The sequence below is a fragment of the Vipera ursinii genome (assembly GCF_947247035.1).
Source record: "Vipera ursinii genome assembly, chromosome: 2".
NCBI classification, from domain to species: domain Eukaryota; kingdom Metazoa; phylum Chordata; class Lepidosauria; order Squamata; family Viperidae; genus Vipera; species Vipera ursinii.
In genome coordinates this window covers 246,051,471-246,069,253 of record NC_139513.1, presented here as the reverse complement: position 1 = coordinate 246,069,253, position 17,783 = coordinate 246,051,471, and the positions used below count along the sequence as shown (strand labels likewise).

The window sequence follows — 17,783 nt, the reverse complement described above, 5'->3', positions numbered from 1 at the left end:
AGCTGTTGAAATAGTTTGCCTCAGAAAAGTCTTTGTTTATATTACATTAAATTAGTAATTGTGTAAAGATTAAAATTGGATTTATTTTTATAGCATTAATGTATAACATTGCCTTAAATATATATATTTATTTTATTTTTATAAATAAAAAGGTAAAGGTTCCCCCGCACATGCGTGCTAGTCGTTTCCGACTCTAGGGGCCGGTGCTCATCTCCGTTTCAATACATCTACCTATATGTCAAAACTACATTCTTCTAAGCATATCCAATGTGAAAAGCAAAAAAAGCAAGTATTTTATCAAGTAAGACTGTACATAAAATGTAGCTGCCCCTTGAATAGTTACTAAATGGCAGAAAATATTAGGATGAAGACTCATTACTAACATTACATTCATTTCTGCAACTCTCCCAGTTAAGTGTTTTTACAATGATAACCAGTATTTTCTCTATTATTTATGTATTGAATCTCTTATCTTCATTTTGAAGTAAGACTGTCATATCATAAGAAGATATGCAATTATTAATTCAGTGCTATAGCCTTTCTCAGTTATTTCTACTATTTGTGCATAAAAATAATTTTACTTTGTTTACATTTCCAGCTTCTATCACTGCAATTTCAACATAGTTGATGTAAATAATATTTGTATTCCATTCTTGTTATAAAATGTAATAGTTAATTAGGTTCTTTTGGCAAGTTTTTGCCTCTGATTAAATTTTTCCTATAAGAAGCTTTTCCATGTTTTATTCATAAATTAATTTCTTGTAAGTAGTTAGAATTCAAAATATTTTTAGAATTTATAATAGAGCTTAATTAGTTAAATGGACAGGGTTCTCTTGTAATTTGATGGTGATTACAAATAAGCACAAATCTGAGTTATTACCACAAATACAATTCAATATATTTTATCTAATTTATTTTCAAACCATACTAGAATTATTCTTGTAAATAACTGACAAAGGCAAGGAACCTTTTTCATATCCTTTTCATGTAAAACTCAGTGACATAACATTTTGTTTTAAAATATATTGTTAAGCATTTTTAATAGAATTCTTGAAATAGTAACCATTTTAACCATTTTATGACAATTCTTCCCATTTGAAAAATTCCCCCAAAAGACCATTTTCCATTCCTATCGTGGGTCATCATATTTAGGTGTTTGATTAGTGCAGTTAAACATGTTTATAATATTATACATAGCTTTTCAAGACTGGAATGAAAGACTTATTTTCATACTTTATATCCTTCATATACTAACACGTCACTCAGATATATTTATGGGCCAGTATGGGGAAGGAAGGGTTAAGGGCAGGGGTTCCCAACTAGGGTTGCAAGATGATATTCCAGGGGGTGCAAAAACTTGGGTTTTCAAAATTATAGTGTATATGCATAATTCATTGCCGTTATTTTGAACTTTTGTAGGGGGTGCGATAATAGTGTTCTAGGGGTGCGGGGTATAGAAAAGGTTAGGAACTACTGGTTAAGGGGAATCTGTAGCATTTGATTTCAGATGGTATTGATGACCTTAGTTTAACAAAGTAGGAAGTTGGATATTGCTCAGGACTTTTGTGTGTCTTATCACAGAGGGTGATAGAATGATCTGTGGCTCAGTGATTTAACTGGGGTAGGTGGAGCTGGAATTGACAGTTTTTTATATGATGGTCTAATGCTTCATTGCAACATTGGTGAGGATTATTGTGCCTAGTTTTCTTATTGTTCCATAGACAAAAATGTGAGGTTGAAAATCAGTATTTTTTGGTTCAATTTCAGTGATCTCAAACGTTAATAGAAAAAAGCTGGGTTTGATTTCATTATTAAAGAAATGAGTGTATATTTTAAAAATGTTTATTTTAAAGCATTGTTTTATTTTATTTGCTTTTCTAAGTTCTAAACAATATAGTGCAGCGATTCACAAACTTTCTTAGTTCACAATGCCCTTAGAACACCCTATATTTTTAGCTGCTACTAACAATAGACTACCCACATATAATAATCCCCCAATGTGAGGGACTACCTTGATGTGGTTGTGGGGCTTATGTGCTCTGAGAAAGAGGAGAAATATGGCAGAGGTTCAGCCATACTAAACTGTCTCATTAGAGGAGTCAGCCTCTGCCATCAACAATATGATGATATATAATTTATAGGAACCCATACTGGACCAGTTGCGGCCAGGTCAAAAAGGACCATGCTAGGTGTTTGAGTTCCTGGACATCTGTTAGAAAGTGAGTTACAGGACTCAGAACTATTGGCTAAGCAAACAAGGCCAGCAGGTGCAGAACTGCTGGAAGAAAAATTGTTCACTCGTTGCAAAATATAGAAAGATTAAGATCCTGTAACAATACGTTTAACAACATCAAACAGCATCTGCTTATCCCAAATCCTTGGGAAGGACTAAATAGGTTGATAAAATTGCCAGGTTAAGTCTAAACATCTGGCCGACTGTGTGACCAACCATCATAATAAGCCCTCAGTGAGACAGTATTTTTATGTGCATGTGGAGCTTGCATGTCCTGAGGAAGACGAGAGCTATGCCAGAGGTTCAACCATACAGGACATGTCTCAACATAAAAGCAGACGAAGAGCATCCCCCCCATAAACAATTTGGTGAGATGAAAATTACAAACCCTCTATCAGATCAGTTATCTCCCAGGTCAACAAGGACCACACTTGGTGTTTGAGTTTCTGGACTGTTGGTGACAACTGGCTACAGGACTCAGGACTTTGGCTAAGCAGTCAGGGCCAGCTGCAGAACTACTGGAAGAAAAGTTGCTTGCCCATGGCAAATATTCAAAGACCCCAAACAAAGAAATAATAATTTGCTATTGCAAATCAAGTTCAAAGAGAAGAGGATATTTGAAAAGAATGCACCAGTTCTGGAAAGAAAAAGATCCAGAATCAGAAATAATAGGACAGAGATTAATAGATCATTACTAATTTATAATATGAAATAAAGTATTCACAGAAGTAGAATTGGAAGAACTGCAAATGTCTGTCCAGGGCAAAGAAATCAAAGCTTTGCTGAAAGTAATTTAGACAGTAGAAACAAGCCAGGGGAGAGTTGATAATAAAACTTGCCTCACAATTGAACTATTTTCATTTGCAAACCAACCTTCCCTTCCTCTACCTTCTCCTCAGAAGCGACAAAGTACTCTAATTGGAAAAGAAGAATATGAAATGAAGAATAACTGAGCACCTAGAACTGCAGGAAAAAAAACAGAATAAAGTTGCCAGAATTGAAATTTTATTACAAAAAAGCTTCAGTATTAAAAGATGCCAATACTATATAAGCATCACCACACTGCAAGAAACAGATCAACTGATGGACAGCTTAGTTGCTGCTATAACTGAATATCTTAGATGCAAAATGCACAAAGAAGAAAAAAAGACAAATATCAGAATGGATGATCAGGTTTGAGAATAATATGATGCAACATTGAATGCAAGCAAGCTAGAATAGAAGTGAAGGCCAAAAAAGCTGAAGAACAAGACCAAGTTACACCTGATTAAGAAATATCACCTAGAGACAGGATCAAGGAAGCACTGGAAATAATAAAGGAGAAAATAACAGCCATAGCCAAGAAAATCAGCAGGTACGAAGCGTGAATTGCTCACTACAGTAGACAGCATTTCCAATTTCAGTTAAATATTTCTACTAATCTATCAATGGAATGGAATGAACCAGCCAACACCTTATACAGAATACGGTAGATACGTATATCTGAGGGCAGCTATGAGACAACCCAAAGAAGTACAACGTGAACACAGTTTGGATAAAGGAGGGGAAAAAGGGGGGGGGGGAAGCTGAGATGGAAGAACTTGTAATAGCAACAGAAATGGTGGAGAAAAGGGCAAGGAAAATTAAGAACTGGTCAGCACCAGGTGAAGATGAACTGCATTTATTTAACTGATCTGCACCCACTCATTGCCAAGCAGTTTAACAAATACTGCAAGGAGGTGAAATTGAAGATTGGTTAACATCTGGCAAAACCTACCTGATAATGAAAGAGCCAACAAAAGGGGCACCACTAGGCAACTACAGGTTGATTATTTGCTTACCTGTAACTTTCAGGTTATTAACTCGTTTGATAGTTGATGCATCTAATTGAAAATAAACTCTTTCCATCTGACCAGTAAGGAAACTATCCAAACAGCAGCAGGACAAAAGATCAGTTCCTAATTAACAAGATGATTTGAGAAAACTCTTAGAAAAGGAAGATCAACTTTAATGTAGCTTAGACTGTGATTACTAGAAGGCTTCCCTATGTCCCTTTGGCTCCCTTTTCACATTACTGGATAATTAAGTGCCTAGAAATAATAAGAATCAGTAAAAACATATGAAGCTTTGTGCAAAATTCAGTAGTACAGTGGAAGACAGTTTCTAGTTGGTGATAAACCAATACAGGTTAACATTGAGAGAGGAATCTTTCACGTAGGCTCACCATGACCACTACTGTATGTCATTGCATTGATTTCAATAGTACTGAACAAGTCAGACTATGGTTATCAAACATCAAAAACATCTGCCAGGTGATCTTCTTTACATGGACAATCTGAAACTGTATGGAAAACTACCATCTGAAATAGAATCATTGCTCAACACTGCCTTATATTCACCCAAGATATTACAGTGAAGTTTGGACTGGACAAATATGCCACCTACACTATCAGCAGGGGAAAAATATTGGAAACTGAAGAAATCCGGATGATCAAGAATATGGATGAAGATGATCATTATGAACACCTGACATCCTTCAAGCTGACAACATCAAGCACGCTGTAGTCAAGAAGGTTAGTAATGAATACATCATAAGAGTGAAGAAAATCTTAAAGTCAAAACTCAGTGGCAGAAATGCCATGAAAGTAATTAACACCTGGGTAATCCCAACATTAGATATAAAGCTGGAATAGTGAATTGGACTCAAGCAGATGTAGAAGCCCTAGATAGGAAGAGAAGAAAAATAGTGAAAGACGGTAATTATGGCTTCATAAGAACAAGCCTTAAGAACAAATGCATATAAAGCTACAATTGAAAAGACAACAACAGATAGCAAAGAAGCTGAAGAAACAATGGACCATGTACTTAGCTGCTGCAAGAAGATTGCACAAACTAATTATAAATAATGAAATGATTTATTGGAATATCTGCAAGAAATATCACTTGGCTGAAAGCCTGAACTGGTGGAACCATAAATGGAGTAATAAAAATAAAAATGTTCTGGACTTTAAATTTGGCAGTGACAGATAAGCAGATGAGTGTAGTATCTGCTACACAACACTCCAGACATAACAATTGTTGATAAGAAAGGATGAGAAAGTCTGGATAATGGATGTGGCAATATCTGGAGACAGCAGAATAGAAGAGAAATAACTGTAGAAAATCACAAAAAACCTGCAAATGGAAGTAGAATGACTGTGGCAAAAAAAGAGTTATTACCAATAGAATAGGTACCTTGGGTGCTAGTCCAAAACATCTGGAGCACCACATGAACACCATTGGCATTGACAAAATCACCAGCCAATTGCAAAAGGCAGCTTTACTTATAATAGTTTACATCCTGCGATGGTACCTTTAATATTTTTAAACAACAGCATCTGCCTAACCCAGGTTGTTAGGAAGGACTCAATACATGGTCAAAAGTGCCAAGTCCAGTCTAAACATCTGGCTGACTGTGCAACCAACCATAATAATAAAAACATAAAAAGAGCAGTGATAAACTAATTCCATATTGTTGCCAAAAAAATTAGATGGATGTCTCCATAGTCTACTTGAGGAAGACTTTGTTATAAATTATAGCAAACTAAAAATAACTTTGTAAAGTATAGACAATGTTACTTTAAAAACTATGTTGTGTTTTAAACTGTTTTAAATTAATTACCATTATTACAGGAACCTGATTGTATAAATAGGAAATGAAAGCAATTTTTGTTAGCAAACTATCCTAAAGCAGGATCCTGTAATTTAAATGTAAATGGATTAAATGACTGTCAGGTTTAGTAATAGAAAACAGATCTGAAGTGGCTCTCCCTGTAATCAAAGGAGTTAATTCTTTTCCATAGTAACAATTTGAGTTCATTATCAATTGCCATTAACATACAAATATTACTTTTGAAAAATTCCATCTCGGTGCAGAGATAAATCCTTCAGCTAAATAGGATAAAAGAATTCTGTTTTGGATACGTTTTTCCCCCCCAAGTCCAGCTGTTAGTTTTTCCCTGACTCCATTTTATTTTGTTTTCTTTGCTCTGTAAAGGTTGTGTCCTTTCCTGTTCTTGTTGACAAGTTACCCCTCCCCTCTCTGTGTAGATTGTCCAGGCAGCAAGTCAGGGTGAGTAGGAAAAGGAAGCGTTGGGTATGAACCATAGTCTGTTACATTCTCCGAAGCAAGCAGGCCATTGGCTGAACTGGGCTGGGCACCCACGTGATTGGAATGTGGCTGTAGTGCTCTAACTGTAGCGCAGTCATTGAATACAGGAGGCTACTGGATATTGTAGACTGAATGGAGGTGCAGTCAGCATCGGAGATGGGGTAGGTGTACATTGGCATTGTACTCTTAATAGAAATTAGCATTTGTATCTGTGGCAATGGGCTGATCCATGCATTTGTATTGACAAATAATAGAGAGGGCAGCCTGGTTGTTTTTACCCATCTCCTCATTTTGACTTGTAGAGAAATATACGAGAGATAGATTCTTAGCATTATAATCCCTGTTTTTGACAGGCTGGAAGAAGGTGGTAATGGTGCACTTAGAAGGCAGTTGAAAAAAATAAGATGTCTTTATCGGGAACAAAAGATTGTTTTAAAGGTTTGACATAGAAAATGGGAAAATGGTATCTTAGGAGACGGAAAAAGGGCAACAAAGAATGAAACGGATTCATTGCTTAGAGGAATGAGAACTGAGTCCATTGAAATCCTCTGGTTCTCCTCCTCCTCCTCCTCCTCCCCCTCTCCCCTCCTGTCACAGAAGCAGCAGCCAGAGAGAAAGACACAAAGCCACATAGGAGATGCCTTGATGTGAATCGTAACAGCCCTACAAAATAGAGGCTGTAGGGGGAAGATGAGGCAAGTATTATAGAAACTGAATTATTTTAGCTTTGAAATATTTACTTTGACATTGGGAAGCCAGGAAGATTCTGTACTGAAAATGGTGCAAAATCATATGCCTTTGTTACTGACACGATGTATAAGTGGCACTTCTGCGGTTTACTGCAGCAGTTTTTCCTTCCTTACTTAAAAAGAAAAAGCTACCTAGAGACGAGAATGTTTCCTGCACTGCTGCAATCAGGAATGTAATAAAGCAGCTGCCACCTGGAAAAAAAAGCAATTGCTGAAATAGAAAATAAAGCTGTATATTGGGTTTCTCATTTTCTTTGATCATCCACCCAGCCGAAGCTATCTGAATTATATTCATCATCAACAAGACTCAGAGTTATTCAGTCTTGGATAATATTAATAATAAATAGCAAATGAGGTGTTTTTCTTTTTTCTTTTCTTGTCATATGGTTCTTTTAATGTAATAATTAGGTCATCCTAGACTTAGGTATTTCAGTATGGATGAAAAATGAAGGATTTTTCAGTATCAGTAGATTTATAAATAGTAAAGTAAAGCAATGATTTTAAAGTAAATGGATAAATTGAGAATAATATTTGGTAACATAAGCAGCAGATAGCATTTTAGAAGAAATTTGCTGCTTTTGTGGGAGGAGGGGGTTAGCCCAGATTATTTTTTAAAACTCGTTATCCTAAATTTAGAAATGCTATTTTTTTTCTACATGTGTATGCTTTTATTTTCCTGTTTTTGTTGGAACATTAATTGCATTCATGAAAATTGTCTAATTTTAGTTATATCCACCAATATTCCTTATTTTTAAAAAATGGGGAGGAAGACTTAACTATAGTTAGGGCAGGCCAGTTGAAACCCATGGAGGCTTCAGTCATGAATAAATGGAATCCCATTGATTTCAACTGGTCTTTAATCTTGAATCACATCTAATTTGTTTTTAGAAAGTGGGTAAATTAAGATGTTATTTCAAGATAATTAGTTATGATTTTAATAATTATAGCAAAGGGTATAAAATATAACCTGCCATTTAAATAATTTTTATTGAACAGAACTAAATAACAATGCTATATATATCATCTGGTACTGAAGTTCCATTGAACTCAACGCTATTTTTTTGTTGCTTAACGTGTAGAGGTTTGCACTTGATATCTATATAAAAATATTGTATGAATACTTTTGTATAAAATGTATTTTAGTATATGTAATTTTAATCATTCAGACTTAAACATATTACTATATAAATTGGTAGTAGTCCCAAAAGGATAACAAGTAATAACTATGGCACTTAATAGTAGCAGAAGATAAAGGGAAAATAATCTACCAATAAAGGAGAATATTTATAGCTCAGGTTGAAATGAGGGGTCCTTGGTGCTCTCTGAGCTTGGTTGTTTTCTTGCAGATATTTCATTACCCAAACTAGGTAACATCAGTTAGTTCCAAAGGGCAGGCGCACCCACAGAGAAGGCCCTCTCTCTGGGAGTCACCCGCCAGCAATCCTTCACCGGCGGTACCCTAAGAAGGCCCTCCCTGTGGGAGCGCAAGTTAAGTTAGCAATAGCCTTCATTCTATGTATATGCCTGCTTATTAGGGCTTTCGGGGGCCCCCAAGCGGCATTATTACAAAGTCAGCTTATTGCCCCCAACAATCTGGGTCCTCATTTTACCTACCTCGGAAGGATGGAAGGCTGTCAACCTTGAGCCTGGTGGGACTCGAACCTGCACTAATTGCAGGCAGCTGGTGTTACTTAAGGAGGCATTAGCCCACTGCTCCACCAAGGCTCTTTTTAATTATCCTACCCATATTGACTTACCTTTAAGATTTTTCTTATTTTGGGAAGTTACTATATAGAATATGGCTTCTTATCCTTCCTGGATGGTAAAAGCGAACTGACACTTCCAGTTGATGGCCTGAATTGTGAATGTGTCCCCAACCCCAGGGCCGCAGCCCGGTGAAGGCCCTTGCCTGCCGCTTCCGTGACCCGGTTCTGAAAGGGCTGCAGCCCAGTTAACAGGCTGTGGCCCTTTCAGAACTGGGCCACGGAAGCAGCAGGCAAGTGCGTTCAGCTCCATTTTTGTGAGTGACAGGCATGTGTGCCTGCCACTTGTGCAAATGTAGCTGCGTGCTCGCCTGCCACTTGCACAGAACCATCCCCTCTCCCATCAGTCCGCAAAGCCAGAAAGGTTGGAGACCACGGTCTTAAAGAGATGATCTTTATGTTATAAGACTGGTGTCTGAGCATTTCTTTTCAAACATAATGGCCATTATATGACTGATAATTATGGTCTTGATTTTAGCAGATCATTTCATTGGATTTTGATAATGGTCCTAATTCATTTTAATTGTTTTCGTTGAAAGTTTGGTACCTTTTTTGGGGGGGGTGTCTAAACAGAGAAGGTATATAAGGTATTGAAGGGTGCTCCACAAGAGTCAGTATTAGCGCTGTTCAGTTATAGTAAATGCTCTTTAATATTTAATAATATTATTTAATATTAAAATATTACATACAATATTTAAATAGAATACTACTGAATATTTAAATTATTTGGAAGAGTCAATGTTGATGTGTAGCTGAGTATCAGTTTCTGGTGATGATTCAAATTTTTGTTACCAAAGTTTGTAAACTGCATCATACAGCTTTGTTCAGTGACTTTTCAAAGTTACAGTGGTGCTGAATGAGTGGTACTTATCGTTTGTTCTTGGAGATATTGCTGTTGCAGCGACCCCATGGTCATTTGATCAAAATTGGAGCACTCAGCAGTCACAGCTGCCTAGTGCACTTCAGCTGCCCTCCCTCCTGCCTTTCTGCTCCCCCATCTCTGCCCTTATACCCATCCTGCCCTCTGCTACCTTGCCTTCTGTCTCCCCCAGTAGACTTTCACCATCTTCCTCCACCTGCTGCTGGAATGGCTCGCTACCTGTCCCTTTGCAAAGGTCTTGTGCTGCCAGCAGCTGTCTTGCAAAGGGCCAGCCCAGTGGCACCTTGTGAGCAGGAGGAAGCAGATAGTCATAGTTGGTAGGGGGCAACTGAGGGTAAGTTGGTAGAGCGCAGGGTAACCAAAAGGACAAGGTAGGGGTGGAAGGAAGATAGGTGGGTAGCAGCTGAAGCAGAGGCAGGAATGATATGGCAGGAGAAGCATGAAGCTTTTGCCTAATGAGTCTTGGCTTAAGAACCCGCAACTGGGACTGCTGAAATTGCCCTCGTTAAGTGGCGTGGTAACGTAATATTTCACTTAACCTTAGGTGACGCTTAGACAATGCTTAATGGTGGAAAATCCTGCCCCAGATAGGGTCATTAAGCAAAAGAACATTTGAAATGCAGAACTACTGTTTTGAACTTATATTGAATAAGAGAAATAGCCTGAAACTGAATCCAGGCAAATCAGAAATTATGCTGATAAGCACTTACAAGAACTAGATTGACTGTGTTTCTTTTTTTTCTATTTGAATAGATGCAGAATATTGGAATTTTTTATGAGTCAGAATGATTAGCTAATTTTTTACCAATTGTATGTAACATTTAGAGTCTCTGCAATCTTGGGCAGAGCCAATATGCTAATCCGATTTACAAAAAAAAAGATTCTTGTAGTATTCTTAATGTAAGGCTGCGCTTGAAGCTGTCTAAAAGAGATAAATAAGCTGGATGGTAGCTCTGTACTAACTTCATTCTATTTCACTCCTCTAGCTTCCTTGAAATTTTTCAGTGGAAGCCAGGATGCTATGTAAGCTCTTTACAACATTCATTTTTCCAGCTAGAATTTTTCTTTCATCTAGTCCTGCATTACTTTACTTCCTGCCAAATTATTACTTTAGTAATCAGCACTTCATTATCTACCTTTTCCACTCTTGATAAGAAGAGTATAAATCCTTAATCCTCCTTTCAACTGTAACCATCACTTTACTAAAATAAAGAATTGCATTCAATGTGAAAAAATGTGGACAAACCTCTCGAAACATAATAATAAAGTTGGAAGGGACCTTGGAGGTCATCTAGTCCAACCCCCTGCCCAGGCAGGAAACCCTATACCATTTCGGACAAATGGCTGTCCAGTCTCTTCTTAAAAACCTCCAGTGTTGGAGCATTCACCACTTCTGGAGGCAGGTTGTTCCACTGGTTAATTGTTCTAACTGTCAGGAAGTTTCTCCTTAGTTCTAGGTTGCTTCTTTCCTTGATTAGTTTCCATCCATTGCTTCTTGTCCTTCCTTTGGGTGCTTTGGAGAATAGCTTGACTCCCTCTTCTTTGTGGCAGCCCCTGAGATATTGGAACACTGCTATCATGTCCCCCCTCGTCCTTCTCTTCATTAAACTAGACCACAGGTCTGCAACCCGCGGCTCTGGAGCCGCATGCGGCTCTTTCAGCAGTCTCCTGCGGCTCCCAGTCCTCTGCCATGTGCAGTCCAAAAAAAAAGTGGGATTAAAAAAGTTCAACCAATCAATTCAAATATGCAAGGTAGGTGCATATCTCACCTTGTCTCCACTCTTCAGTCAAACCCTGTTCTGCACATGTGCACATGTACGTGCATGTGCACACATTTTTTGTGGCTCCCAGTTTTTCCTTTTGTGAGGGAACTGGTTCCGAGTGGCTCTTTCACTGTTTCAGGTTGCTGACCCCTGAACTAGACATACCCAATTCCAGCAGCCGTTCCTTATATGTTTTAGTCTCCAATCCCCTAATCATCTTTGTTGCTCTTCTCTGTACTCTTTCTAGAGTCTCAACATCTTTTTTACATTGTGGTGACCAAAACTGGATGCAGTATTCCAAGTGTGGCCTTACCAAAGCATTTTAAAGTGGTATTAGTACTTCACTTGATCTTGATTCTATTCCTCTGTTAATGCAGCCTAGCACTGTGTTGGCTTTTTTGGCAGCTGCAGCACACTGCTGGCTCATATTTAAGTGATTGTCCACTAGGACTCCGAGATCCCTCTCACAATTACTACTATTGAGCAAGGTATCCCCTATACCTGTACATTTGGTTTTTCTTGCCTAAATGTAGAACCTTACTTTTTTCATCACTGAATTTCATTTTGTTAGATAGTGCCCAGTGTTCAAGTCTGTCCAGATCCTCCTGTATGTTAAGCCTATCTTCTGGAGTGTTGGCTATCCCTGCCAGCTTGGTGTTGTCTGCAAATTTGATGAGTTTCCCATTTATCCCTTCGTCCAAATCATTGATGAAGATGTTGAAGAGCACTGGGCCCAGAACAGGCACCCCACTACATACCTCCCTCCATGTAGATGCGGTTCCATTGAGGACCACACGCTGAGTACAGCTGGTCAGCCAGCTACGAATCCATCTGGTGGTGATTCTGTCTAACCCACATTTTTCTATCTTATCAAGTAGAAGGTTGTAATCTACTTTATCAAATGCCTTACTGAAGTCCAAGTAAATTATATCTGCAGCATTTCTCTGATCCACTAATTTTGTCACTTGGTCAAAGAATGCAATAAGATTTATCTGGCATGATCTGTTTTTGACAAACCCATGTTGGCTTTTAGTAATGACATTAATTAGTCTCTCAGTACAATGATACTGTGCATGCAATCTGCATATTTACAATATATTTATATTCATTTCTTGATGCAAATGTTTACTAAGTAGGTTTCAGGTTGTGTAGTCATCTTCTAATACGCAAAATTTCAGCTTGAAAATGCATTGAAAATTTTTGTCTATTAGTTAATTTAACTTTTGGGGAAAATGAAGTATATAAGTTTTACCTAATAATATTTCCCCAAAATTTACTATCTTCTAAGCATTCATTAAAACCTGATCTATTTTGGGACATATTAAATTGTTTTGAAGGAGTAAATCTGATTTCTAAGAATTCAGGGGACAGTTTTTCCCCCCCCCTGAACATCATTATTAAAATGGATTTAAAAATATAAATAATAAAATTGCCTAAGTTTTCAATTTCTGTACCAAGTACAAAAATAGGAATTGATGGGATGGAAGCTAGACATCAAATTTACAGGTAGTCCTTGACCTATGACTGTAATGAGCCTGCCCATTCTGTTGCAAATTGTGATGGCTATTAAGTGAAGCACCCACATGATCGCTCCAATGAATTACTCCCATCCCTCTTTTTCCAATGCAGTGGTTAAGTGGAGCAGGGGGGAGGAGGCAGCTTCATTTCTCCCCCTGGCTTCTAGTGTGCCTAGGCTACAAAAGAAGACTAAAAACTATTGGGGGGAAGAGGGAGCAAAGCTGAAGCAAATTAAGTGAGCAGTCAGTGATAAGCCTGGATGAGGAGGAATGTATGGTACCTGGTGGAGTGGGAAGCAGGCCCAAAGTCTACAGGGACCCGGCTGGGGGTGTGGGAAATAGATGGAGTCTTACAGCAGTAGCTCTGCAGTCAGTTGTAAGGGTGAATGACCACGGGGGCGCTTCAGCAGCCTTAACTTTGAAACTAGGTCAGAGGTAAACTGGGTCAAGCAGTCACTAAGTGACCGTCATAAGTCAAGGACTACCTGTCATAGGTTTTATCTATAGCCAGTGGTCAAGGATACTGTAAATAATAATCTCAGGAGTTACTAGGCATTTTGCATTTATATATAAAGCAGATTTCTATAACTGCATAGGATGAGGGCCACACTTCATCTTTGAATGAGGAATTACAAAGCACATTCCAAATAGAATGGAAAGTAATTTTTTCTTCAGTTTGAGTTTAGCTCCTAGTGGCTTCATGAATATGTTTGTGTAGTTTTTCCTGGAAATATTATGCAAGTGATTTGCTATTCCTTCTTTGGGGATTTTTTAAAATAATTCCTAGACTAGTCCTTAATTCTGTTATTTCTTGCTGGTCTTCTATTTAATCAGCATCCAAATGGAAAAACAAGTTGCCAGAATATGCATGGCTATTAAAAATATAAACATAAATAAATTGGTGTTAATTGCATCAAGTTAAATAGCATGTGCTATTATTGAAGTTCTCTGAACTTATACATACACACAAAGATATGCACACGCGTACGCATATGTACCTTATTTAGGCCAATAAAATGAATGAATATGGGAGCAAACTAATTAGCAAGGAAGATTCATTTATTTTTTTTACTCACTGTTCATAGTTCATTTCTGAATTAAGCTTTCCTCCAGTCATCTTATATGTCCCTGCTATGAATGGAATATTTGTATACACGTGCATACTTCCTGACCGTCATGAAGCAACTGATTCAGTCCTTGGAATAAGGAAATTACTTAGCCATATTCTTTTTCCAAAATACTCTGTTGCTCATTCATAGCTGAATACCTACTGTTTTAGAATTAGGGTATTACCCACATTTTAATATATTTCATTTAAGTGCATTCTCTGCTTTCTATTTTATTTCCTCTTTTTAGAGAAAAGTAAGAAAATATTTTGTCTGTTGTATTCAAGTAACATTCTCAAATGGAATGTTAGTCACCTAATATATATATATAAGTAATTGCCATCAGGCATACTGGTGAAAGTATTGCCTACTATCCTTTCTGTAGCCACCTAAAAGCATATTCATTTTTTTTAAAAAAATCAAATGGACCTTAGAGACCATCTATTCTAATCTAACTCCTAGTCAGTACAGGATCCACTAGACTAGAACAACTATGACAGATATCCATCCATTCAGTCTCTCTTTGAAGACCTTCAGCAAGGGAGAACTTACAATGTCATACAATAGCCTGTTCCACTTGATATCTAACCTGTGCCTTCTCCTTTGTAATTTTGACTTCATAAATTGAAGTAAGTTTAGGGGAAGTGCCTATCTGGGGTATCAAAGTAAATACTACTCTTTGTATTGTGAGACAGCCCTTTATATATGACTGCTGTCAGCCATCTTTTCTATAAGATAAACATATCTAGATCTTTTAACCATTCCATATAGCAGGGGTCTCCAACCTCCAGGCTGCAGCCCGTTGGGAACCGAGCTTCTCAAGGGGCAGATGACCACACAAAGTTTCATTTGCGCACATGTGGGATTAAGTTATGTGCATGAACCCATACCTTCTCCCCTGCCACCCTTGCCAGTGCCGATCCATGGAGCCGGAAAGGTTGGGGACCACTGCCTTATAGGATTTAGTTTCCAGACCTCTCAGCCTCTTACTTCAAATTATCATTGTCATTTATGAAGTATGGTGCTCAGAGCTGGAGACAGTACTCCACAAGCGAGGCCTGGTCACAGTCACAGTTACTTTCCATGATCTGGATTCTGTATTCCTGGGGATGCATCCCAAGATAGGATTTGCCTTTTTAGCAGTTGCATTACACTGCTAACTCACATTTGATTTGTGGTCATGTAAGCCAAGCCTTACCCATCTTATAATTGTGCCTTATAGTTTTCCTGTACATTTTTTAATCAGAATTTTGCATTTTATCAGTTAAATTGTTCATTTCAGCCTACTGCTCAAGTCTATCTTGATTGTTTTGAATCTGTCTTTTATGTAAACGTTAGCCACCCTTCCCAATTGTCTGCAAACTTTATAAATATATTTTTATGTTAAACAGTGTATGGTCTAAAATAGAGGCCCAGGGCATTTTTCCCCCAATATTTCTTTTCAAGTTGAAGTTAGAACCATTTATGAGAACTCTTTGAATACAGTTATTTAATCAACTCTTGAGTCTTAACAGTAGTATCATCTAGGCCAGGGGTAGGCAACCTCGGCTCTTTTATGCTCATGGACTTCAACTCCCAGAATTCCTGAGTCAGCTCTAGGCTATGTTATACAATAATTTTAATGCAAATATAATGAAGTGTTCTATCAAAAGCTTTACTGAAATCCAGACACACCATGTCTACATCGTTATTCTGACCTACTAAGTTTATCACTTCCACAGATAAAAATTAGATTAGTTAGGCACAGTTTCTTTATAACAAACCCATTCTAACTACTACTACTTGCAGCACAGCTAATCCAAGTCTTTATAAACATACTGTTTGATCATCATTTAAAAAATCTTGTCCAGCATAAATATCAAGCTGACAAGTCTGTAGTTTCCTTTCTCTTCTTTCTTCCCTTTTGTGAAGATTGGGATGACATTCGCCTTCTGTCAGACTTCTGTGACCTCATCAGTACCACAGGAGTTCTCAGAGATCACTAAAAGTGTTCCTATGATTGCTTCTTTTAGTTCCTTCTGTACCCTGAGACCTAGCGATTAGGACCTTGATCTGAACATTTGTTCAGCAACTGTTCAAATTTACAACAGTGCTGAATTAGTGGCAGGTCTGTTACACGTCTCTTTGCCCATCCTAAAACATTTTTGTTCTCTCAGTGGAAGAATGACCAAGTAGGGCATTATTTCTGTTTTGAAAAAAGATATGCATAAAATAGGAGTTCAGAAGTTTTGTCTTCTCGTTTGTCAATTCATACTGTTTTCTCACACTGAACCTACAATCTTCTCGTGACTTTCCTTTTATTTTTAAGGTACTCTTTTTATTTTTTGTGTCTCTTGCAAACTCAGCTCACTTTGAACTTTAATATTTCACTTTCATTCCTTTTTCCACAGTGATGAATTGAGTGTGCTTTAAATTTAGTACATTAAATTAAGGGGCTTATCTATTTATTACAGCATATTTATTGGTTCTGAATTATTTTGAAAATGAATTCAGACATACTACTTGTCTATATGGAAATGCATGCTGTATACTAAAATTTGGATTGGAAACTTCTCATTACTGAATATTGTGATATTGTGATAACATTTATTGTCTTAAATGTTATTGTCTGAAGTAAAGGCATTCAAAAGTTTATTTTATTTATCTATTTAAAACAGTTACAGTATATAGCTGTCTATCTTTCAGCCAACTCTGGGCTGAAAGTAAGCAGATCTGCTCTGTACTTTGTACTTAAATAGGGAATTACTTGAAGTTCCAAGACATTTTTACAATATATAAAAACTGCAATGATAAATTATTTAGGTGGGAAGTAATGTTCTGTTTTAAAAATAATTCATGATATGTTTCTTGGAGCAAATGAAATCAAATGTTTATTCTCTATTTGCTTCAGGTCCTGGGGTAGCCCAGAATGGCTGCAGTGTCATATGATCAGTTGTTAAAACAAGTAGAGGCATTAAAAATGGAGAACTCAAATCTTCGACAAGAACTGGAAGATAATTCAAACCATCTTACAAAATTGGAAACTGAAGCATCTAATATGAAGGTATGGAAATAATTTTACTTTAAAAGCATTTTTGGGATTGTGCTTCGGATTGCATAGTTCTGTGATTTTTCCCATAATGCAATGGATATTGAGCTTTGTCCTTTTAAATAATTGATTTTCCCTTTAAAATCTCTGTTGTATCACACCTCTTGTATTTGTGTGTGTGTCTCTCAGTGTGTGTGCATTTATATTCTCTCAACTGTTTAAGGTAATATCCATATACAATTTCTTAAATAAAATAATTGGCAGTTCTGCCCTATTAATGGTGAGAGCTGCTTCTTCATGTGCTTTGTATCTTTAGGTTGAGATCAATTCCTTGTAAAATCTTCACCTTAGGAAAGCATGTTCTAAGCCAGGGGTCTTCAAACTTGGCCCTTTTATGCTGGCTTAGGAATTCTGGGAGTTGAAGTCCACAAGTCATAAAAGGGCCAAGTTTGAAGACTCCTGTCCTAAGGTTTCAATTTCATCAGAGACAACAGGGGCATCTTCTGTGTGTAAAGGTTGTCTGGTTATATCTTCAGTGTGTTATTGCACTGAGAAAGGCATTGAAGTTTGCTTCAGGGAAGACCCAGAATTATTTGGAATTGAATAATTTGTATA

At 37.3% G+C, this 17,783-nt stretch overlaps 1 protein-coding gene across 6 annotated transcripts in view; it reads left to right on the top strand.

Moving 5' to 3' along the window:
• Positions 1-17,783, top strand: part of APC (APC regulator of WNT signaling pathway) — a 74,974-nt gene that overhangs the window by 3,550 nt on the left and 53,641 nt on the right. For 3 of the 6 annotated variants that reach the window (XM_083351471.1, XM_083351474.1, XM_083351469.1), the window contains exon 3: positions 17,031-17,183. In XM_083351471.1, coding sequence (XP_083207597.1) covers positions 17,049-17,183 — 135 coding nt within the window. In that variant the 5' untranslated portion in view covers positions 17,031-17,048. Of the gene's footprint in view, positions 1-46; positions 290-6,209; positions 7,058-17,030; positions 17,184-17,783 lie in introns of those variants that run through there. The other 3 variants (XM_083351473.1, XM_083351472.1, XM_083351470.1) reach the window with 3 other exon arrangements.